At 40.0% G+C, this 25671-nt stretch overlaps 2 protein-coding genes across 2 annotated transcripts; one reads left to right on the top strand and one right to left on the bottom strand.

Annotated features, from left to right (window-relative positions):
* The first annotated feature begins 6321 nt into the window (after positions 1–6321).
* On the top strand, positions 6322–14241 carry LOC137277943 (biogenesis of lysosome-related organelles complex 1 subunit 5-like). The gene is made up of 5 exons (XM_067809954.1): positions 6322–6462; positions 9129–9211; positions 9749–9878; positions 10639–10709; positions 12415–14241. The coding sequence occupies exons 1-5, from the start codon at positions 6438–6440 to the stop codon at positions 12586–12588; spliced, it is 483 nt and encodes a 160-aa protein (XP_067666055.1). The 5' UTR covers positions 6322–6437; the 3' UTR covers positions 12589–14241.
* A 1724-nt stretch (positions 14242–15965) lies between these two features.
* Positions 15966–24318, bottom strand: LOC137276805 (N-acetylneuraminate lyase B-like). Its single transcript, XM_067808450.1, has 9 exons — positions 24154–24318; positions 22926–22996; positions 22690–22777; positions 21012–21069; positions 20102–20177; positions 19800–19892; positions 18999–19153; positions 17975–18146; positions 15966–16773 (listed from the first exon to the last, which is right to left on the bottom strand). The coding sequence occupies exons 1-9, from the start codon at positions 24213–24215 to the stop codon at positions 16607–16609; spliced, it is 942 nt and encodes a 313-aa protein (XP_067664551.1). The 5' UTR covers positions 24216–24318; the 3' UTR covers positions 15966–16606.
* Positions 24319–25671: the final 1353 nt, after the last annotated feature.

Genomic DNA, 25671 nt, shown 5'->3' with positions numbered 1-25671 from the left:
ACGAGAAAATTCGGATCGTCTGAAAAGTAGGTCATTGTCTGAATATGTTAGTGAGAATTTTATCTCTTTCAAGTGTCTGTTTAATGCATTCAGCAAACATTGGGTGTATCCCCTGTTATAAACCCCGATCCGGGTAAGACCCTTGATTCTCAATGCTATCTGTGAATATCAATTAGCACCTCGGACGGCGGATGTTACGTATGCACGTGACCATCTTGCATCACAGGGCGTAATGTCCCTCTCTATGAAACCTGACTGACATGGTCAGTCGGGGAGGCGTTCTTCAGCCCAGGACATGGGCCCAATACATCGACAGTAGCGGAAAGATTATGCGACTAGTCGATGAAGAATCGTCGTCCGACTTCTGCACGTGACAATGGGTCTCCGGAACATACTGGCCGCAGTCACGTGATTAGTATCAACAGAGACCATATAATAATCTATTATATGGTCTCTTACTAACTTGTACCATTGTGATCTTAATTATCTACAAAGAAAATAGCTGCTGACGTCAAGTCTACCGCTGACTTTTGTCTTCCGCGGTTATCCACCCTGAACAATCATCCAATAGCCCCAAACGAACGCTCCTGGGCCCACTTGTACGAAGCGATCTTAAGTAGCGCTACGGCTCTTTTACGCCTTTGTTGGAGACTGGGAGTTACAGTCATATTGAGCTAAAATCGCTCTGTACATGTGAGCCCTGGTAAATGACATAGGAGGTGTGATCGACGAACATAGCCACAACGTACGTAAACGCTATGTCCCTACAACACATATGATCTAGAAATAGCGGTCACGCTCACAACAGAATATGCCTTTGGGCGTGCGGAAATGTTGATGTACTATATTTACTATCCGTTATGTGTTGTTGTTTTTTTTTTAAAAAAAACATCAAATGATATACAGTTTCTATTTTGTTCCCCCATAAAAATTGTGGGCAATCCGATTACATTGTGGACAACCCCACTGTACGGGACTGTCTCCTGATCAATCTCCAATATAAAGGCTATTAAGACGCTATGAAATAAACGGTGAGAACACTAAGATAGTAGTGTCCATGAAGAAGATATGGAACCATAAGATAATATCGTGTATGAAGAAGAGCTGGCTTCCCTTCAAAACGAAATATATACGATAACAAATTAAAACATCATTCGGCAATACCAGGAAGTTAACAAGACAATCTACTCGAATGTGTTTCAGTGATGCTTAGATGAGATGCGGCCATGTTCGCTCGTATCACCAATTTAAACAGTGATCAGCATCAGTGTTGACAGTGACGTTATCCATAAAGAGGAGACTCTCCACATGGGCACAATGCGTGAAGCCCTTTTCTGGTGTTTCTCGCCGTGATGTTGGTGGAATATTGCTAAACGCGGAGTAGAACCAACCTCATTCAGACAGTCAGTCTCCATGAAGGACCCGTGTCTTTAAATTTACCCTACAACATGATCTCGTGTACGTAACATCGGTAAGTGTACATGTGTATGTGACGTCTGTGGTCGTCCATGGGGCTTTAAAAAACAGACAGACACTTTAAAAAATATGTCAGTGAAATGCAAAGGCAATGACAACTTACAGTGTAATATTGACACCAGTGGAGACATGTAAGGAGCTACTGTTTTATGAAGACGATGTTACTATTGTAGTTGTAGCTACAGCTGTCTTCACAACTAGACCAACAACTAGTCTCTGAAATGAACATATTTTACTGACAAAAGTTCATAGTGTGAAAAAAGTAATATAATGACAAGGAGCCCTGAGACTTTTTCATTTTCAGCTAAAACTAGGGGAATTTAAACTTGCCACATTTTCTAGACTTGCAAGGGCTTTCTTGGATATATTTACTTCAGGATCTGTTAGGCAGACTATCTTTGCAACGTACGGGCGACAACCGGTTAGCGTGTGGCGTAGCATAGTGTGACTGATATTAAATAGAAAATGTACTTTAACCCCGTTGTACCGGCGAAAGGCTGTGGTATGTTGCATTTTGATGTCTCCTTCATCTTCCTTTTTATCTTATCACCAGTGGATTGATGCTAAGGTCATTGCTCTATGGACATGCCGTTGCTACTGTAGTCTCTACAGCTGGTAGTGGCGGCGGGGGAGCCCAGTGAACAAAGTGTTCGTTCGTCACGTCGAAGACGCGGGTTTACTTCCCCGCATTTTTTCAACGTGTGAAGTCCATTTCTGGTGTCCCATGCCGTGATATTGCTGGAATACTGGCTGGAACTCACCTCACTCACTGTACAACCCATTAACCTGTACTAATATGAAACAGATAAGTTTGTAAATTAACTTGTTTGTACTTCTGAGAGACTGGAGTTACATTTTGATGTATACTTTATCTAAACATATCGGATAAGATGCTGGTTCTGTAGTTTTAGTATTTTCAAATACTGACATGCCTCATGTAAACGAGTTGGATGTATGCATACCATCACCATCATAATCAACTACAAAAGGCATCTTTGATATACTGAAACTAATAAATCCCTCCAAATCTTCGCAAACTGTCAAATAGTCCATCTTGTTAAAATGTCAAGAGGATGTATTGCTGTGTAATATAACCTTGTGGTCAACACCGCTATTGAGTGAACAATGCTGTCTGACTTGAAATACATTAACAAACTCTTTGTCAAGGTCACATAAAGTAGGGATATATGTGCGACAACTGGGAAATACATTAATGAACACTTTGGCAAGGTCAAATAAAGTCGGCATATTTGGAGAACACGCGTGGTATCACCCGATATCCCTGGGACAAAGTATTCAGCGTGAATGTGCTTACAGTCGACAGTTCCATGATTGTGGGCAGGGGTGTTGAAAACGCTTATAAAATCTGTGATATGATGAAAACAGAGACCATATAATAGATCTATTATATGGTCTCTGATGAAAACAACTCACCACAGCCTTCAATCAAAACGTTCACCTCACGTGTTGCTGCCTCTGTTGTGGTAGTCACCTGCACATGACATTGAAGAGGTAATCCAACTGTATCAGTACACGCTACCATAAAAACAACAGGAGATCAGTGTTCGAGTGTTAGGTGGGGCAGTATCACCATCTGCCTGATCTCGACGGTTCAAGGACTATTGACTGTTGATCGAACTGACGCGTCATCGTTGACCCACCAGGAGATGCCGTGGGCAAGAAGGAAGTAGAGAAAAGTGGGTGACCTCACCTTCCAAGAGTTCACGAAATGGCACAAGCCACTCGTAAAGGCAGTGCACTTCTATACTTCTCAAAGCCGCTGTTCGTCTGCGTCACTGTCCCTGAACCGCACGATAGGTAAGACTTCCGCTCGTATGCCCACTAAATTATACATACATACATACATACATACATACATACATACATACATACATACATACATACATACATACATACATACATACATACATACATACATACATACATACATACATACATACATACATACATACAGGTGATATATCTCTAGGATACGGGCAGAAGTCTTTCCCAATATTGTTTCTACTACCAAGATGGACTAAAATCTGTCTGGATCAAAATCATACCGATGAATCACAATCTAACACGTTATCGGTGCAATATTGATTTCAAGGCTGAATGTACTGGAATCATAGGACCAACTCTGGAGGAAAGGTTCATACAGTTTGTCTCCAAAATGAAAAAGTTACTTACCAAAAAAATAATCATCATTTGTTTTCTTAGTAGTACTGTTGACTCAAGGTCAGGAAGCACGTGCAATTTTGACGTCACATCAGGCATAGCCAATCGATGTCTTGACGCGGTCCATGAGACGATGAAATTCACTTCTGATATCTAGTATATTAGTTTATGGTCTTTTGAAATGAGAAATTGAAATGGATCGCCTTAAATATACCCTGCCCACTTCATGTAGAGATGGTTAGTCTAAAACACAACTGAAAAAAATCTATTCAGATAACGTGTAACTGAATGAGCTACAATTGAGGGGTTCGTGTCAAAATCTCCAGTTTTGCAAGTTGACGAACTTTTCTGTTTTCAAAAAACGCCAGCAAGAAATGCTATTTTGAAGAATGTAGTAAAAATAAAGTACTTTACTCTTGCAATACACACAGAGACAAAACATTCGTTGACTCTATGGAAATATCAGTTATGGAAACTTTTGCATAAATTAGGATTTCGTTATGCAAAGGTAAGTGATGAATACAGGCTAGTGCTATATCAAAGAGATGAAACACATACTTACACCCTATCAGACACACACAAAAACGGACAGACAGAGAGAAATGTTATTTTAGTCGCACCACATAGAAGTTTAAACATATTTGCAAATCAGGTAATATTGACTGGCATTCTGAGATTAGCAGTCCCAGTGCACGCGTGGCAGAACTTGGTGCATCTTTTCTCCATTCGTGACTAGTCTAACAACTCGGTAATCAGGAGTAACATACACCGGTGAAGTATACACTAGAAGATCTGGGTTGGAATTGATCTTCAGCAACCCATGCTTGCGGTGAGAGGCGACTAAAGAGATTGAGTGGTCAGGCTCGCTGACTGGTTGACACATGTCAAGTCCTCGTATCCCAGTTGCATAGATCGATACTTGTAGTATTGATCACTGGGTTATCTGGTCCAGACACGATTATTTAACGCCAAATACCTGCAACAATGCTGAATGCAGCGTAAACTAAACTCAGTCATTCAAAACGAAGCGCACAAAGCCATAAGGAACTTACTGTTTTCTCCCGACGTGAATAATCTAAAAACTCTGTAATCAAGAGTCCCGAATAACTGACCGTAATCGAGGTCCATAAATCTTCAACAATGTAAATACTTGTCTGTTCTTGCCGTCGATACGCTTCTACCATGAATAACTTTAGACTTTTCTTTTTTACAGGCATCTTGTTTTCACAGCACCAGTTATAGAGACAGTCTAACATCATACTCACCTCCTCTTCACTATGTGCTATTCGCATTGATTTTATGTCCTTCAGTCCTTTCAGTCTGACAGTCAAGTCATTTATATACATATTAAATAATAAAGGGTATAGCAGGTAACCCTGACTTAGGCCACGCTGCATTTCAAACCAGTGGGAGATTTATCCGTGAAGAAGGATGTGCTTGGATGAAACATAGGTGACCGCTAGCCATGGGGCAAGCACAACTGCCACTGTGCACTAGGCGAGTGATTCGTTGCGTAACTCTCATGTTGTAAATGTGTGGGCATTTCTGTCTGATTCTTAACTCAAAGCAAAATCCAAAGACAGCAGATATTTTCTCAATGGAAGGAATGTGGCAGTTTTCCATCTATCATCCATAACTCTTTCATAGAGTGGAATGTTACATTTTACCTCCTGTATGGTTGTTGCGGTGTCATAATTATGAGGGAGTGAGTTTAGTTTTACTCCGCACTCAGCAATAGTCATTTTAATTATGATGTAACAAGGTGAAACTTTAAGAAAGAAATATGTCTGTTTGTCTTTGGTTTTACGTGGACTTAGTTGTTTAGAAATGAAAAGTTAGATACAAATGGATAATAGAGAAATTAACACACTCGCGGGTGTGTCATATTGTTTTTACGAAACTTTTTTCTGACACTCGTTTCGTAAAAACAATATGACACGCTCGTGTATTAATCTCTGTTTATGTGCTTGTTTTAATGATGTCACCCGTTCCCTTTTCAATCACTCTTGTATTAATGCGCATTTCATAAAGTGAACTTAATACATGTGACGTTTCGTTCTTCATGTCTTTTGATTTAGGATGACAAATAGAATCTCACATTCGTGGTTTTGACACGTTTTCATAGATACCCCGACCCCCATCCCCTCTCTCTTTGTATGTGATATGATGAGTTTTTGGTTGTTTCTTGTTTGTTTGTTTCTTTTGATTTTTTATTTTTCTGAAATAATGATAGAAAAAGAAACGAAAATACGAAACCCATTCACACTGACAGTGTTGCGAGTTTAAAATAACCCGCTATAACATTTGGTATGTGTCAACCTTTCACTTATTAGGCTAGACTAACTAAAAAGTGTATGATACAATGCCCACTTGGAGCAGGGGAGTTTCTCTGCTTTGAGTAATATGCATTAAGATTGTTTCTGCTTGAGAAACTAATTTTCTTAACAGAAAACCTTTGTACAGACACTTTCTTAAAACCATCAATTTCCGGTTTTACCCCCGACACCGACATTTATGCACAAAGGATTTAGTCATTAAAAGTAATAAGTCCAAAGCAGTATCTATGATAGTGTTTGAGTCAGCATAGAGCTTCGGTATAGAGCTGTAAATATATGGTCTCTTATCTGAAAAAGAGAGTACTCAACCGTAGACCACAGTTGCCTCCCTTGGGTAACTCTCTTAAAAGGAAGGACAAACGGGGTGGCAACTTCCTCATCAGCTGAAAGTCCAAAGAATACTGTTAACTTTTACAATTAGCACAATAGTCTTACTCCTGAATCATGTCGTGCGAAAATATATTCAAAGGTAGGTCCTACCTTGCGCTCACACTTTATGATTCGAGGGCAGGATGTTGGTGATTACGTCGAATTGTGAAAATTGGTGATTGTGCGAATGGCTAGAAATGATACACATTCGTTGGTTTCACATTAATTTAAGACTCGCTGTGATTAACTGTGGTGGCGCTTTTGGTCCCGAGGTAGAGCATGTGCTATTTACATCACTAATATTAACGAAGTCAGTAGTCTGGTGAAGCGCATTCAAGCCCCATCAGCACTTAAAGGGGCACTGATGCGGAGCAATTTCCGTGGACTGGTGTAAACCTTTGTTATTGTTTTTCTCCAGTGAGTACCCGGATGATATCCCAGAATTCGTGACTGGTTCGTGACCTGTGTTGCGCAGTCCGTATGTGCAACTGATAGTTTAATTATAGACAGATCAACTGAGGTGAAGTCATTTTTACTTCATTACAAATGTATTATGAAAACAAATGAAACACTTTGAAGATTAATCATCTGCCAGTGGTAGAAATGGTAAAAAACTATTAGGACGGAAAAATACCGAAGCCAATATACGTCTCTATATTTTGTCTCATAACCCTAATTAGTTTATTGTCATATTTGTATGATTTTGAAAATTAATAAAAGAACACACGGTCTGCTTATACTCATAGTAAATTTCTAACATAACAGCAACATTTATACATTGTATAGATTGCCAATGTGGATCCTATTTCACACACATACGCGATCTAGTGTGTGTTTTCTGTCATATCGATTCTGCTGAATGCTACAACAAATAAATTAAAACAAAATGCAAATAATGAATGTAAAACAGACTAATTTTATAGCAACAATGTCAGGCTACTACCTTGTTTAGGAATGTATCGATATCCACGTAAAAACAATCGTATTCCATTCATCTGCTGCTGGTAAATAATCCTGCTCTGTGTCGCGTGTCTTACACAACTGTCTAAAGCAACACATCGTTTCACGTCTTTCGTTGGTGAAAACCTGATAAACTTCTCACTGGTCACCCAAGATAGCACACCTGGCAACTAATTGTATGATTCTTGCAATTCTAAGTAATTTAGTTAACCAATAAAGAGCAATCAATCAATCAACGCAAGGGTGGTTAATTCTTTGAAGGGAGGATTGTTGTTTTTACAATCGCACTTTACGACAGGGTGTAGTCATCTACACACACTACCTTTTGACAAAAGTAATTAATCAATCAGTGTGTTATCGGTTAATCTTTTGATCGATGTTTGTTTTTGTAACTCAGCTGATAAACCCTCTTGCATCACTTACAAGCACATATTACATAACATACAATAAATTTGCCATTACAGACCTTAATTGATAATGTTGAGTATTTACTCCAGACAGGAGAAATGCCAAATGGGAACCTTTGTTGAGTAACCTGAGTGGTGTTACTACTAATTATACCTGTTATGAATTCATTAATTGACCATCCAGAGAATGATGGCAAATAACACGTGTAGGTTTACACCATCAAACGCGAGTTACAGCAAGGAAGATGTAATCTCTGTGTCGCATGCAGCCTGAAAACACTTATGGGCCGAAACTGTTTTGAGAATACCAACGGAATTTCGTTACATAAGTAATACATACAGGCATTTGCTGTGTACTTGGGTAAATAGGTGAAATAAGGGGGTTTTTTGAGGTAAGAAAATTTTCAGATTTCTCTACCAAAGGCAAAGTGATCGTTTATTGTTTACGAATTCAAATAAATCAACTGTGTGTTTTTATTATCATAAATAATAAACCACTGTAGCTACCATAGCTACCAAAATTTACGTATGATATTTGCTATCATAGCTGAACCAACACTCAAAACTACCTAAATGTGACGCTTTGCAATCTTCCGGAGTGAAACAAATGGCTTGCCACGTGCCTGTAGACATCATGTTTTCATGTAACATGATTGAATATCGAGGTTAAAAACAGAGAAACAGGATAAAATTGACTAACTATACCATCCAAGCATCATATCTTCATGTAACATGATTAAATATCGAGGTTAAAAACACAGAAATAGGATCAAATTGAGTAACTATACCATCCAAGCGTCCGAAAAAAACGACACTGCTGGGATATTTTGTTACGATCAGACAAGGAAAACCATGGATATTTTTAAATAATGGCATATGATGGGCATCCGGCCTCCTGACTCTTTTTGTTTGAAGAAATTCGGCTAATATGGACAGGAGCCCAGTTCCTTTGTCCGTCACGGTCGAAGGAGCGGGCGCTGACCAATTTGCAATTTGGTTCCGTAATTAGACCGTTGGCGAGAAACATTATTCGCTCCGCATCAGTGCCCCTTTAATCTGAAAAAGTGCAACCCGTACTGTGAAGTGAGAATATTCCACCTCTCTCTTGCCAGACTTGGAACGTGTCAAGCTAATGAGGCGCTGCGTCAATATCACTATCAGTCAACTGTATGGTTTTAGCCTCAAGTCACAGACAGAGCTTGAATCATTTAAATTCCATCTGAGGGATTTCCATCCTCAGTTCATCACACGACTGAAAATAGACACGCATCATTAGTACACCACATATGATACATCTGTGTATTCAGGGATCATGGAAGAAGGTACCAGTAAAGTATTGAAAACCGAACCCAAATTAATTAGTCTATGATCTGATGATTAATGATGTGTTTGCTTTCAGATGTAGCAATCATACATGCAAGACTATTTCATCACAAGCCAGCTCTTCAGGGGCATATTAATTTCTTTCTGAAGGAATTTGAAGTAAGTAAATCTACACTGTTTGAAGTGATTTTGAAAGATATCAGCAAAAGTTGCAATAAAATCTGATCCTGCTCAGTATGCATTGCCATAGTCAGTGTTAATATGACAAATAACAGAAAACCCATCCACATCTTATTAGCAAACATTCAACTGTTTGAGAGAATTTGCATATTCTATTTCATTTGCATAGATCAGTGCTCATTATGTTGATCACCAATATTTTTGGTTCTAGACTAAATTATTTACAGATCTCCAATACATAGTTTGGTGTTATACAACAACGAACAAACACAGGAAATACAAAAAGTCTAACACATATTTAATAAAAACAGTATTTTATACACGGTCAGCTAGTATCTGAATATTGTTTTGTTTGGATGTATGGTCTGATGATATGCCATTGTGGTTCTATATTTAATTCAATACTTATTGGAGCAGATGATACCAACCTTAACATGGTAACAGGAATCTGTTGACACATTATGTAAATTACTGTAGTGGACAAATATGAAGCATTATGTCTCTGACTTTGTTCAGGAGCGACGTGGTGAGCGTGAGGTCCTAAGGATGAACAGCACCTACAAGAACATGTCCTACATCCAAGAACAAGGACTACCCAACAGCGCTGAGGCTCTTCAAAAGTGTGTGGCCAACCTCAAGGAAAGTGGTAAATATTTTTTAGGGCTGAGATACAGACTTTTACCATGTCTACATTCATCCACCAGATTTCTTTACTATTGATATATTTGGTAGACCGGGTTTGTTTGCTGTCATCCTCGGTTTGGGGCGGTTGGGTAGCTTAGTGGTTAAAGCTTTCGCTCACCACACCATAGGTCCAGGTTTGATTCCCCATGTGGGTGACGTAAAACCATACTTACTCACTCCTCCTTTGCATTGTCCAGATGAGCACATTAAGTTAACGCTATTTCTTTTCTTGTCCTAAGCCTATGGCAAGCTATAGTTACAAGTTGTAATGTTATGAATACTTTGTCAGTGTTCATGTTAACGCAGAAACCTGCATTTTTCACGCAAAATAATGGTGAAAAGATGTAAAAAATAGTTTGCGTGCTTGTTTTGGATGCATAGATAGTGATTACTTAATTTCACAATGTACCTTAAATAACAACATATAAAGAACCAATATATTTTGAAATGATTTGCGATAGTAATGACAATATTAAACGCAAAAGATTTCGACTACACATTTACTATCTTATTTCTGCATGCACTCATACAAAACCTACCAGGAACACTGCTTTGTGGATTGGTACCCTGACTGGTAAATATCCTACAACTAGTGTGTTGTAGGGTTATATTTTATGTATCCTTGCAGTTCAGCAGATGTGCCTTGATATAACTGAAAAATTGTTCGAAGCAGCAGTTTACGTAGATAGCTGCCTCACACATTTATCTGATGATGGTTTCAGTGAACTCAGCCACAGCTCTGTGCCAGGAGATCTGTGACCAGGAAGGCAAGACGAACACGCAGGAGGAGGAGGTGTGTACAGATATTCATATCTCATTGTCAGGTTTACATTTCAGCTTTTCTGAAATTCCTTTTACTGGTAGGTCATTTATTACAGCGGTTCAGAGGTTTTTGGTGGACAAAAGTACGAACATAACAACACTCCCCTAATGGTTGGCATATCTTAAATGGCCCTCAGTGTCTTTGAAGACATTTTTCATGACCTGCCATGAAATGACAAAATCATAATAATATTTTAATGTATATTGTATAAACATTATATCAGCACACTCTCTGAATATGACTGTCAGTTTGCTTGACATCATGCCACTATACTACCTATAACATTATATGTCATAAGTCTCATGGAACTCTATCCTCCCAGGGGTTATTATACAATCCCTTGGATTATGACATAAACCTCACTTGACTTTGAATTATTGCATGTTTTGAAGGTTGAACTTTGTTTTACTGTCTCTGAATATGATCGTAAAATATTACATTATCAGTAACTTCAAACATAGAGCCAATACCAGTTTCAAACCTGCAAACCTTCACTCCTCGTGTTTATCCCTAGGGGTGCGGGATTTTAAATCTCATAAAAAACCTCTGGCATGTTTTTGCCATAATTCTTTTGACCCTGCTTACGTTATTGTACGTATGAAGATCTGTATTAGAACTGGCCTTCAGCAACCCATGCTGATCGTAAGACGCGACTAACACGATTGGGTGATCAGGCTTGCTGACTTAGTCAACATATGTCATGGTATCCCAATTGCGCAGATCGATGCTGATCGCTAGATTGTCTGGTCCAAACTCAATTATTTATAGACCACTATCATACAGCTGCAATATTGCTGAATGCAGCATTAAACAACAATCCAACCAACCATCCAACAGATTATTCACCATAAGTCCACTTTTTACACTTATAAGACCTGGCTAGCTATTCTTGAAACACTCGTGGCCGTACAAACTTCTTAAGTCCTTGCTTGACACATTGGCTACGATCAAATTTAAGAATTCTTAGGGCTACGAACATATCGAGACTAAGGGCCCTGGACCACATTTCCCGAAAGAAACTTAAGTCTGAGTTTTGACTTTAGTTAAAGTTGTTACTCAAATTTGAGAAAATGCATTTCCCAGAATGTAGCAAAATTGTGATATCATACTTAAACATAGTAGACAGTTTGAGTTTGATGGATAGATTACTTAAGTTGTTTGGGCTTTTTTATTCTAAAAAATGCAGTTCAGTTAAAAATTCAGCTGTTTCAAATTGCCAAACTCAGTTTGATATTTGAGTCAAAAATTAAGTTTGTTTTGCAAAATCGGGGCCTGGACATTTTCAAAAGATTAAAAAAAAACTGGTTACTTTAATATGGAACCCTTTCCAAAATTCACCCGTTGTACTCAGCAACATGTTCTTTCTCTGGCTGTTAAAGGTTTATTTCAGATTTCATGCAAAGAACTGTTAATTTGTTAAAACATTTCTTTGATACAATCAGTACAGATGTTGGAGTGGTGGTTGTAATGGTGGTGATTTGACTGTGAGAGAGAATTCAATTGTGAGGTCACTGTCACATGTAACTTTACAGCCTCCAGTCTTTGAGTAGCACTCACTGTCTTCCTTTATTTGTAATGTTTCATTTCCTCATATAAAATTCAGTACTTTTCAATCAGATATACATAGCATATTTTAACCAAAGGTATCTGAAAGTCTGCTAATTTTTATTGACAGGCAAGTTTCTTGTCCACTGAACGAGAACGTCGAGCCAAGGAGTGGAATGATTTCATAGGGCTTCAGTGTGAACGGAGTGCAAGCGTGGACGAAGAGTATGAGAGTCAGATCGAGGCTCTACGCACTCACTACAGTGACCTTGAGAACAAACTAAGGTCCAAGGTGGTCCTGTGATGATGTGTGCTCAGAAACGCAGGTGATGGAGTCTGACTTTGATTCCTGTGATGTGATGGATGAATTATTTTGCTATGACATGTGTGGTCAATATTTTATGGGTTTGTTTGCACCATGTTCCTCCATCGTCATATGATTACACTTGGCCACTGTGTAGTTCATGTTTTAACCAGCAAATCAAGCAGTGTCCTGGTTCCAGACTGATGGAAACAAGGGTTCTGACCGAGGAACCCTCAAATTCCATCAGGAACATTTCTGGTACTACATTTGCCATTGCCCTAAAAACTCAACACCATGCATCAAGTTCATCCGAGTGGTTAAGGCATTTGCTTATCATTTTGAAGCTTGGATATGATCCCTCTGATGGACAAAATGCGTGATGCCCATTCCAGTGCTTCAACCAGCCACTGTGCCATTCACGCGGGAAAATATGCCATGGTGCATTTTTCAGTGCTGTATCCACCGGCACAACATTTAATGTTTTCCACTTTTCTCTGCTGTACCATTGTTACCATGGATGGCAAAAGGCTCAACTGCATTGGCACATATTGGCATGAGCAAGTTCAGTGGTAGGCGATGTCAGGGTTTGCACAAAGTTGATGTGTAGAATAGTATTCATATGACACATTTGTGTTTGATTCATGATCTCATTTCTTAATGAAATGTAAACATTTTAAATGTAGACACTGCATTGCAGATGGAAAGGAGCAATGAAGTGTTATAAACGTATGAAATATTGTTATGTATGAAAAATATCCTCCCTAAACAGTTCTATGCTCATACCCTGATACCAGAGGATCAGAATAGGTAATATACAATGATCAGATGATCAAATTTATGTGTACATTTTTTCAGAATGTTCTGTTTTGATCTGACATGACAAGTTCATAAATCATGATATTATTGGTGTTGAGCCTTCTGAACAGTTATTTGGGGGAAAATTTCAAAATGCACGAAAAGGCAGGAACAAGGTACTTGAACATAGATTTTACCTTTACCATGTTTACAGTGAATAGTATGAGCGGTTGGGTGTGTGCTTTCATGCATAAATGAAGTAATACTCAATCCTGTGAGTGTGTGGCTAATGCAGCTTGCAGTATTATCGTACCATATATTACTGAATGATGCAGACCAGAGTTATAAATATCCGAGGATAAACTTGCAAAATTCATAATGGATTTGTTGACGTGATGACTGATCACATTAAAAAGATAATTGAAGATGGGGTCAGTTCATCTATGCAACCTACCAGTTTGATACAGATTGTAATGGCCAAGCCATGGCCTTGTCTTATCTATGAGATCAGCTTATGTGCGGTAGTATACGGTACATCATTGCAGCCTGCATATAATTACAATACTCAATTCAGGTCAAGCCAGCCAGTGTATGACTACATGACCAAGTCTCCCATGTCTGCAGGTGGCAATCCCTTTAGTTTTTCTTGTTCAGGGATGTGATATTGTGAGGATACATGACAGAAAGTGGCTGAGCTTGTGTTGACCATACAAGGTTGTAACACCTACAGGATGTACATCAGAACACCAGATTTACTGGGACAGCTATGTACATGGGGATTTGTGCAATATACATTCCACAATATCAAAACAGTATGTATATTTTGTATTCTGTTTTCATTAAATTCTTAATCAGTTATTATTGTCTTGTTGTTTGTATGAGGATTTCAGATAGCCTGTGAGTATTAAATGTCTGATGAGTTAAAATTTCAGCAGCGGGATGTTCATGTCTTCAGCAGTTCATTTTCTTTTCAGCATTCCTTGTTTCAGAAAAGCAGTTTGTACGTTTCTGGGAGTCTGTCATAGTGAAGGAAGGTCTATTTCCTGTCACAGTGGCCGGGCTGTAGTTCTAATTGTCAGGACTGGTGCTGGGAATTGGTTGAAACCACACAGATGATTATTGGTTCATTACAAATTGAGCAGTCATAAAAAATTGGTTAGCATCATTTTGCAGATTTTACTGTTCAGGTTGTTTTTGCAAATTAGAAACTGTGCCAGTCTAAGTAAACCTATCCTCAGTACTTTTCGTTACACTCCACTGAGCCAAACAAAACCTTATGGGTGGTCGCGTCAGGTAACCTTTGAGATTGGCCAATCAGAACACAGCTTACCAAATCGCGAAAGTGGACATTCGCACATACCTTTTGAACTTTTCATCTCGAAAAGGTTCGTACCCGAACGATTCCGAATGCTATTTAGCGTACGCTCGCTTACGGGTGATGCACACGGCGTAAGTACAACCATGACAAAGGTGAGTAAACGGTCGCTGTTTTGGGCAATATTCAATTAAGGATGTTATCTTGCGGAAATATTAGCTAATGGTAACCATGTCAGCGGAAACCCCAGAGCGTATTTCCTGAAGGTGAAGTAACTGTTATATGCGGATTTTGGTTTGTGGAGAGATCTGTGTCAGTGACCTGAATATTTTGAAAGTCCCTCCTATCCCTAAATAGTAGTCGTCGTCTGATTGGTTAAATCTATTTACCCGTCTCGCGTTTGATTGGACAGTCATTGGTCGCTCAAAGGTTACCCGACGCGACCTTCTACTAGGATTTGTTTGACTCGTGGTGGAGTGTAAGGAAATACACTGAGGCTTAGTTCACTTAGACTGGAGACTGTGCAAATTGCTTGGGCAAATTTCACATACAGTGTAAAATGATGTAATCTATTTCTTTAAAGTGACGACTAACTAACAAATTTCCCAAAGTCCTCAGGATATATGCAGTCATGACTTACCAGGAAGTGAAGTGAGTTTTCTAAGATTTAAACACGTTTTCAGGCACTGACAATGTTTAGATACTGTTCTATCGCCAGTTGTTTCAAACACTAAAACATAGGTTCCACAATTGTTTGTGTTTGATATTGAGAAATGTGATTGATCGGTTTCTTACTCCAAGTGTGATGTTGCTGGAATCTTGCTAACAGGGGCGTAAAACCATACTCACTCACTCACTACTGCAAGTGCGACCAATCTTTAACTAATGAAGAACCTGTCAATTAGGAACAAAGTGGAACATCAGGCCATTGTCTTATCAAAGACCTCCATGGTTGATGTTTGATAAACATGGGAAGTGTTATCACTAGACCTTGTAACCCCCCAAATTAGCATCGAGCTGCAGGATAAAACGATCCTTTTGTGTAGTGCTGAGACAATGGCAGTGACTGACTGTGACTGTATGTTGATGCTAGTAAGATCCTTGTATTTCGTGATTAGATCCTGGCAGTGACAATATGCCACATACATTGATGCTGGTTTGGGTGTTACAAGCGCTGCTAGTAATATCGTACCGATCATTGACAGTCTTATCGACCACAAGCCCTATGTTAAATTCCATGTTGAAAAGTCACACCAAAATACAAATGTTTATTTATATGCTTTTAATGAAATGGTATAAATATTGGGTCAAAACAGACAAGTAAAGATAAAGCATACCAATATCTGAAATATATCATAATTAGTTGCTAACCGATGATGTAGAAGGGATTTAGCCCGAAGCAGTAGCAGCTAATAAACGTTCCAAGAGTATGTCAACAATGAACCCCCTCTTTACTACGCTGTTCATGTAGCGTTCAGTGTGTATTGTAGTTGAAATTCAAGTAGCTGAATGGGCATGAGATATTCACAACAAATCATTCTTAAAACTAATGCGTATTTGTTCTGTTGTTCCTGTGCCCGCCAGAAAATGTGAATGGCACTAGTCTGTAAGCTAGTACATAATTTGCGCACTGTCATGTCTTCTGGCATACGATCATCATGAGATGTAAGCAAAACGATAGAAGCGCACGTAAAATCTCCAAATCTAATCAAATCATGAAACACATATAATCCTGACTTGGCACAACACAAGTGTAAAGACACAATATTTACCAATCTAAACGTGTCTGTAAATAACAATAGTTGGTATCGTGCCACCGGTTAGAGCAAAAGAAACCACGAGACCGGAAGTGTACAGTGTCAGAAGATCGGACCGGAATCAGCGCTTTCTGTAAATGGGACCCAATCCCTACTTCCGGTACCACTCGAAAAAGCCTATGTCGTCTAACTCCTGTCTGTATGTGGCGACGTCATCAGTTCCAAGAGCTCTCATTGGACAGCGAGGTGGCCCAACATCCAGCCCAGCAAATGACATCATTTGTTTCAAACAGGAAACGGTACCTCCGCCTTGTGTAGCTGTGAACAAATGTGCTCATTGCAGTGAAATGTTCTGAAAGTGACAATTTTCATGTACTTGTCACACTGCAAAGATACACCTTCAAGGAAACAATGTATAAATAATTAAGCAAATTATATGGATTAAAGAAACAGACCTTCCAACTGAAAAAGAACAATGGTATGGACAATGTCTTGTCGATATTGGAATGCTGCAAGTAACACTCCGGTTTCCAATCGTTTTGTGGGCACTGTTGTAATTTTCGTTGGTAATCGCTTTCAGCAAACTTTCGTCAGCGACCTGATTAACTTAAATGGACTTTGGACAAGAAGGGAGAGTCTCGTTGAAAACGACGCGAATCCCTTGAATCCTTGCAGAATATTCTTATTAAAACCCCTCACCTTTCAGACTCGTATACCTGTGTAAAAGTGTATGTATATTTTATCACTTCCGTGTGCAGTAATTAAGTAAAATTATGGTTTTTACGCCGCTCTCTGCAACAATCCAGCTCTAAATCTCGGCGGTCAGTAAAGACCTAGTGATCAACAGCATGAACATCCATCTGCGCAAATGGGATACGATGACTACCCGGTCCCGTTAGTCGCGACTGCCACCTACGGCAAGCACAGGTTACTGAAGATCAATTCTAACCAGAATCTTCACGGGTACACATAAGTGCACGTAGACGCAGCTCAATAAGAGTAGCGTAAAAAGCATGACAAACCAGTCGAAGTTTCACTCCATAAGCATATTTTCTTTTCTTTAGACAAAAGCCGATCCACAGTTCCATATTTCAAACTTGTAGTGTTGTTTCTCTTTCCTTAACATGTGTATTATTTTTCAAGAAAAAACACTGCTTTAGCTGGAAACATAACTTTGAGTCACAGACACACAATCATCAGGATGTTGAAGGTGGAAAATGTATATCTGTCCCGAACGAAACTTTCCAGCGCCTACCGTATTCACATTGGTTACATTGCTGGGTGTGTTAAATACAAAGTAGACTGGGTAGTCACACTTTGTGAAATGTCAGCGGACACCCAACACGTGGGTCGTTGCACATGATATCAATCACTGGAAGATCTGGTCAAGATTCGATCACACACCACGCGCGTGGCCCGTGCTTTTTTAATTTGTTAACTACGCTCGTACACACAGTCGACGTAACACTGTTACAGTGTGCTACGAACAGCAACAACAGACACACCAAGTGATACTGACCATGGTTTACGAGCAGCTTGCATGCCCTCTGTGAACGGTACTGGTCTTCTCGGGCAGCATCCATGTCCCCACGATCCATCGCCTCAATCATGCGCTGGTACACTCCCGCCATGAAGTTGTAGGTGGAGCCGACAGCCCCGTCCACACCCAGCACCAGGGCCGATAGAAGTTGCTGGGGAGTAGATTTGTCTGTATAAAATGGTGTTTACAAACAAATTAAAGTTTCGAGTTACGCCAGTGGCGGCATGTTCATTCGTGGTGCCTTAAATATGAACATTGCACCCTACCTGTCAGCAAAACACGGTGAGGTACAAGGGTCCAACCTGGTCACTGTGAAAAAGAATGATGCACCTGTGCCATACCTGATCACAGCACAAACAGTGTGATGTACCTGTGCCATACCTGATCACAACAAAATAGAATTGTGTACCTGTGAAATACCCGGTCATTACAAAACAAAATTGTGTACCAATGCCATACTTAATCACAGCCTAACAGTGTGATGTACCTGTGCCCTACCTAATCACCACAAAACACAGTCATGAACCTGTGCATTACCTGATCACAGTCAAACAGTGTTATGTAACTGTGCCATAACTGATCCGTGCCAAGTAGGATGATGTAATTATTCACTCTACCTATCAACGAAACACGGTGAAGTACAAGGGTTCATCCTAGAAACTGTAAAAAGGAATGGTGCACCTGTGCCATACCTGATGACAGCCAGAGTGATGCACTTGTCTCCTACCTGATAACAGCCAAACAGAGTGATGCACCTGTCCCCTACCTGATAACAGTCAAACAGAGTGATGCATCTGTCCCTCACCTGATCACAGTCAAACAGAGAGATGCACCAGTCACCTACCTGATCACAGTCAAACAGAGTGATGTACCTGTCCCTCACCTGATCACAGTCAAACAGAAAGATGCACCTGTCCCCTACCGGATCACAGTCAAATAGAGTGATGCACCTGTCCCATACCTAATCACCACTGTCAGCCAGAGTGATGCACCTGTCCCGTACCTGATCACAGCCAAACAGGACGTTGTATCTGTGCCCCTTGGAGTCCTCAGTCTGGACACATTCACTGACTACAGGTAGGTCCTGGGAGGAGAACTTCAACCCCCGGAGACTGGGCACGGCGTCTCTCGCCTTGCGGAGAAAGTCAGCCATGTTTACTGAAGGGAGAAATAAATACTAAGCATCGTTTGAATTACATCTTATTATTTCTTTACAATTAAATGACACAGCACCGTTAGTATTTAATCACCTTGTAAATATCACCCTCACATATCACCTGTATTGTTTTCCCCTAAACCTATAGCAGGTAGACTATTTGTCGATTACACTGAAAAGATTATTCGCATTCGCCAATTTGTTCCTGTCACACCTTATACATTGCGGTAATAATGTTCGTATGTCTTGTTTTAATGGGTGCAAAGTTCTTGTCTCTCAGCGTGCAGTGCGAATGGCACGGGTTACAATCAGTGAAAGGTTAGAGTATTCAACGAAGTGAAACAGTTTTCCAACATAATTCGATAGTCACTATCAGAAAGACAGAGTTTCAGTTCACAATTACAGTTCCATGACTTTGTGGATTAGAGTGACTGAAGGAATTAGTTTAGTTTTACCCAGCATTTAGCAATGTTCCAGCAATATCATGGTGGACGACACTAGAAATGGGCCCATATGGGGAATCGAACACGGGTCATCGGTGTGAGAAGCGAACACCGCATACTGGAGTATTCCCTGCTTAAAATTATGTTGACACTCCAATCCTCAGTTCTCAGGGCTGACTTAGATTCAATATAGATTCGTACTTACGTTCAACACAGGTGAAAGGGGGCACGTGGTACAGGTAGAGGGGCAAGGTAGGAGCAGCCTCTCCCACACACCGCATGTAGTCAACCAGGTGGTCTGCAGAAAGTACAATTCCGCTACAAAAGTAACTTATACTGTTAAAAACAGTTTACGTGCATGTCACTTTAAAGGAAAACGCCCTGTCCTTTAAGTTAGAATAATTCCTAATGTATTGTATTCACAATAACAAGACTGACTCTTGTAATAACCGTTATCTATGCTAGCTACTGTAAAAGATGCAGATGTCGTCATATGGCCCTACCTACCCACAGTGGTTGGCCGGAAGAACAGAGGCGGAATGGCGGCTATGGCGTCAACGCCGACCTCCGCTGCATGTTTGGCCTATAATGAAGATGTCAACGAAGTGGAAACATACAATGCAGTCGTAAGTTATTATGTAGCAAACATGTACTCATACTAAATTATTCTCATATTTTCTAAAGATGGGATAAACGTGTAGAGATTTTGTACCCTGGGGCTTGCCGTAAGAGGCGGCTGTGCGGGTCACGGAACTGGCTCGGTGTTTGATCGATTTCGTTGATCGATGCTCATGGTGTCAATTACTAGATTGTCTAAAACAGTTATATTTTGCCGTCATAGGGCAGGAATATTGAGTTTGGCGTTAAAACACAAATGTGACAGATTGATATCTAACTGTAGGGTACGCAGGCTGTATTTGTTTGCCCTATGAAAACGCCGTTTGTGTTACTTTCAGAAAGTCACAATACTGAATTGCATCGGTAAAGTTTGGAAATGGCCATCACATATCCGCCCTAAAAGATTTTGACAGCTTTTTGAAGTCAGTCAATACACTTTCATCAAGCAAAATTCGTATGACGCATTTTCAAACCTACATAGAAAGAACTTGCTCGATTGTCCCTCAAAACTCGTGACATGTAGACACCAAAAAGTGGAGCTGACAGATTGTTGTTTGTGGTTTCACGTCGAACTCGGCATTATTTCAGCTATATCGTGACATATACAGTTTAAGCACACCAATGACGGTCAGCAAGAGCAATGACCCACACCATCCAGCTACGAAGACACATGTTTAGCCAAATGACCAAGCCTGACCACCAGACCCAGTTTTGTCATTTCCTTCAATAAACAACACATTTCGCCTATAGTTCATCAATAACGGGGGCCTAATGATTAAAAATAAACATCAATAAATACCAGGGTTTGGGTGTCTCTGAGGTTGGCACATCCGACGTGCATGATGATGGTGTCTAGTCTGAAAAAGGAACAGTTATGTGTATATGATATGAGTTACCTTGAATGGGTGATTTTGCTGGAAGTACGGTATTATTCAGGTACGTGATGCATTGGGGATACTGAGGAACACACTGGTACTGCCACTGTAGTTCAGGGACATGTCGATACGATGGTATTTCAATGACATGATTTTACAGTGGTACTTCAGTGAACTGATAGTATGATGATATGTAAAGGACGTATATTACAAAGGTGGCACTTGAAGGACATACTGATGTGTGATATTTCAGGGGCAAACTGATATGATGGTTTTGAGGGACATACTGACATGCTGATATTTCAGGGGCAAACTGATATGATGGTTTTGAGGGACATACTGATATGCTGATATTTCAGGGGCAAACTGATATGATAGTTTTGAGGGACATACTGATATGCTGACATTTCAGGGGCAAACTGATATGATGGTTTTGAGGGACATACTGATATGCTGATATTTCAGGGGCAAACTGATATGATGGTTTTGAGGGACATACTGATATGCTGACATTTCAGGGGCAAACTGATATGATGGTTTTGAGGGACATACTGATATGCTGACATTTCAGGGGCAAACTGATATGATAGTTTTGAGGGACATACTGATATGCTGACATTTCAGGGGCAAACTGATATGATGGTTTTGAGGGACATACTGATATGCTGACATTTCAGGGGCAAACTGATATGATGGTTTTGAGGGACATACTGATATGCTGACATTTCAGGGGCAAACTGATATGATGGTTTTGAGGGACATACTGATATGCTGATATTTCAGGGGCAAACTGATATGATGGTTTTGAGGGACATACTGATATGCTGATATTTCAGGGGCAAACTGATATGATGGTTTTGAGGGACATACTGATATGCTGACATTTCAGGGGCAAACTGATATGATGGTTTTGAGGGACATACTGATATGCTGATATTTCAGGAGCAAACTGATATGATGGTTTTGAGGGACATACTGATATGCTGATATTTCAGGGGCAAACTGATATGATCGTTTTGAGGGACATACTGATATGCTGACATTTCAGGGGCAAACTGATATGATGGTTTTGAGGGACATACTGATATGCTGATATTTCAGGGGCAAACTGATATGATGGTTTTGAGGGACATACTGATATGCTGACATTTCAGGGGCAAACTGATATGATCGTTTTGAGGGACATACTGATATGCTGACATTTCAGGGGCAAACTGATATGATGGTTTTGAGGGACATACTGATATGCTGATATTTCAGGGGCAAACTGATATGATGGTTTTGAGGGACATACTGATATGCTGACATTTCAGGGGCAAACTGATATGATGGTTTTGAGGGACATACTGATATGCTGACATTTCAGGGGCAAACTGATATGATGGTTTTGAGGGACATACTGATATGCTGACATTTCAGGAGCAAACTGATATGATGGTTTTGAGGGACATACTGATATGCTGATATTTCAAGGACATGCAAATATGATTGTGTTTGAGGGAACTGCGGATACTGCATTGGTAGTTTATGCTATTCAGACCATATCTGATGATTTTTTTATGTGCGGGGCCACTTGATTAGAATTTCAGTAATAACGCTTACCGTCCATTGTTGGCCTTGACCCATTCAGCAGCGATGGCCTTCCTTTCCTCCAAGGTCAAGGACATACCCTCCCCCGTGGCCCCATTTACTGCGAACAGGAACTTACTCTAAACTTTCTCTTGTGGTCACAATGAAAGATTTGTTATCATGTTTTTCCTTTTTGTTGTACAATGTAAGAATTAACAGTTGTTTACAATATGCATTTCGCAACGTAGGATGTGGTCGATTTGACTTACCGAAGACGTGTTTAACATCGACATCTTTTAAATACTGGATGTGTTCCTCGATCTTGCTGAGGGCAACATCCCTGTAACATACAACGCCATTCATTGCCATATACATCACTGTAACATACAATACTATTCACTGCCATATACATCCCTGTAACATGCAACATCATTCATTATGATATACGCCGGTGTAACTTTTAACATCTTTCACTATTACAGCAGTGTGAGAGACAACCTCAGTGACATACATCAATTTTGCATACAACCCAATTCATTTTGAAATACATCCTGTATCATACAACGCCATTCACTATGATGTACACCAGTGTAACATCATTCACTGTGATATACAACGGTGTAACATACAACATCAGTCACATAGAAGATAAGCAAAAATGGTCGGGAAATCAGAGGTGTAAATGAAACTATAATAGCTCTAAAGTATTTATTTAAGACAGTGTTAATAAGATTTGAAAAAAAAGACATAACATTTGGAAAATCAGAGGTATATAACGTGATTAGACATTTCTGAATGACTTTATTCACCAATCACAATCAAATATTTACTAAAGTAATAGTAGAATTTGAACTACATCCCCCTAACATAAAACGCCATTCGCGTTCGACTCGAAGAATTGCATGTTTGAGCGTCATTCTAACCCGATGGCTACAGATCGTTGTTAAACTCAATCACTGAATTGTATTGCCCAGACTCAAGTATGTGCCAGCACAAGTCTTATCGAAGCGTTGCTCCTCTGGGTGCAAACCTATTTTATTTATGAAACATTTTCATAAGATCGTAAAAGTGGATTGTGCTCCTCCTCGACACTAGAACATTACGCTGTCATGTAAAATATTAAACCTCCCATTATGGGTAGATGATGTAACTGCGAGACTAACAATTGTCCATGATATATTTGTGCGTATAAAAACGTTACATTTCTCCTTATTTTCATCGTTCAATGATAATATTAAGGCAATCTTTTAAGGCAACAACTACACTACCAAGTGATATCATTGCACATAGGTACCGCACTCTCTGTAGTACATCTACCATCTGTAATCTACCAAGTACATGATATGTCCTATCACGATCTACACCTCGTTCTCTGGTCAGTCCGTGATTCGCCAGCGAACAAGAGGATTAATCTAAGACCCATGGGACGTATAGAGGAACATACTGCTTCTTTAGCATAGACAGTTGTGCAGCCTACGGTCTTACGTCAACACCTACCCATTGGCGTCAAATGGAGTGAATGTCGCCGCCACAAGGCCTTTTACTCGAAATTCTGCCATACTTGGGTGACCCAAAAATGATGTCCATATCAAAACGTGATATCAATATCTATGTTATAGGTGGGCACAAGGCAGCAGTAAGCCCCAATTGCTGTCCGTTATCAAAAGAGTTAGATATCAGGAGTTGGATGTTACATTGACCTACCATCGTCGTCAAGTCGAGACATATCTGTCCGAAGGTCGAAAAGTAGTGCTTCGATCCGCCTCATTCTAAAGGACGTTTAAAAATTGTCTTGGTGTTTTCCATCAAGGAATGACTATCATCGCGGTCTGTGATCAAGTCTGGAAAATCCCGTGGTTGACACGATGAGTACGACCTTCCGTTAGGTGTTTTGTAGTGGCTCTGAATCAGGTCATGCTAGCACATTGATTTTGCTGCTTCAAAGATGTTCTCTGTACAATTCGTATATTCGGACTCTATGGGGGTGTTGTGTTGACAAAACTCACCTCGTGAAATGGTAAGACAACTGGACAATGAGAGTCACCCATAAAATGGTGAGCTGCCACATATCCCTTAATAGTAATCAATGGTGTTCTCTCCTGCCCACAAATCCTTCTCCACGCCATGAAATAGCAGTGTTTGTTCTCTCCTTTGGTAGTAAACGCACTGTCTTCCAACAGTTCTGAACTGATAGAACAGCTGCCATTAGTAAAGAAGGCCCTATGTCAGTCACGTTGCTGGCAGCGGCGTACGGTCCGTACCCATCTCAGTCTCGGAGTACGAGGCTGCGTTGTAAATAAGTGTCCCCCAAACTGGATGGTCCTGTGTCGCCTGCCCACCACCTGTCGAATACCCATATGGCGTTAGGTATTCTTTGTTGATGACCTCAGTCCCCAGGGATTCCGAAGAAAATAAGTATCCGGGTTCGATTCCCCAAATGGGTACAATGAAGCCCAATTCTGGTGTCCACCCCATGATATTGCTGGAATATTGCTAAAAGCAGCGTAAAACCCAGCTCACTAACTGACTGACACGTATATACTCCTATTACACGTGTAACTCCGACTGCTAAGCAACAAGTGTTTTTCACTTTTCAAATTTTCTGCAAAAAGAAAAAGAAACGTGGTGTGAGTGTTTCTGCACAGGGCATTGTGTTTCTTCGCTGAATTAGTTTTGTAATTTCCTTTTCAGATTGATAGAGCTTCTTTTAGCTTTAATTATACGGTTGGGGTTTTTATCAGATTTTTTTTCTGCATCAGTCAGAGCGCAGGATTCCACTTTTCTCAGTTTAGTTCAAAGGGATCTGTTGATAGAGACTCGAGATGAAGTACCAATATCAGAGGATGGTATCTACAATACGAAATGTCAGTACATTGTCCATGTACACAGATCTAATGATACGTAGTACAGGGTTTTACTCATGCCCTGAGCATTTTACTCGTGACATCAGCGATCGTAACCCCATTCTTTGACCCTTACTGATAATTAGGACAGTCATACTCGTAGAACAAAGAT

The sequence above is a fragment of the Haliotis asinina genome, chromosome 3, assembly GCF_037392515.1.
Source record: "Haliotis asinina isolate JCU_RB_2024 chromosome 3, JCU_Hal_asi_v2, whole genome shotgun sequence".
Taxonomy (NCBI): Eukaryota; Metazoa; Mollusca; class Gastropoda; order Lepetellida; family Haliotidae; genus Haliotis; species Haliotis asinina.
Note: the sequence above shows the minus strand (reverse complement) of the source record. Positions and strands in the feature narration are given on the sequence as shown.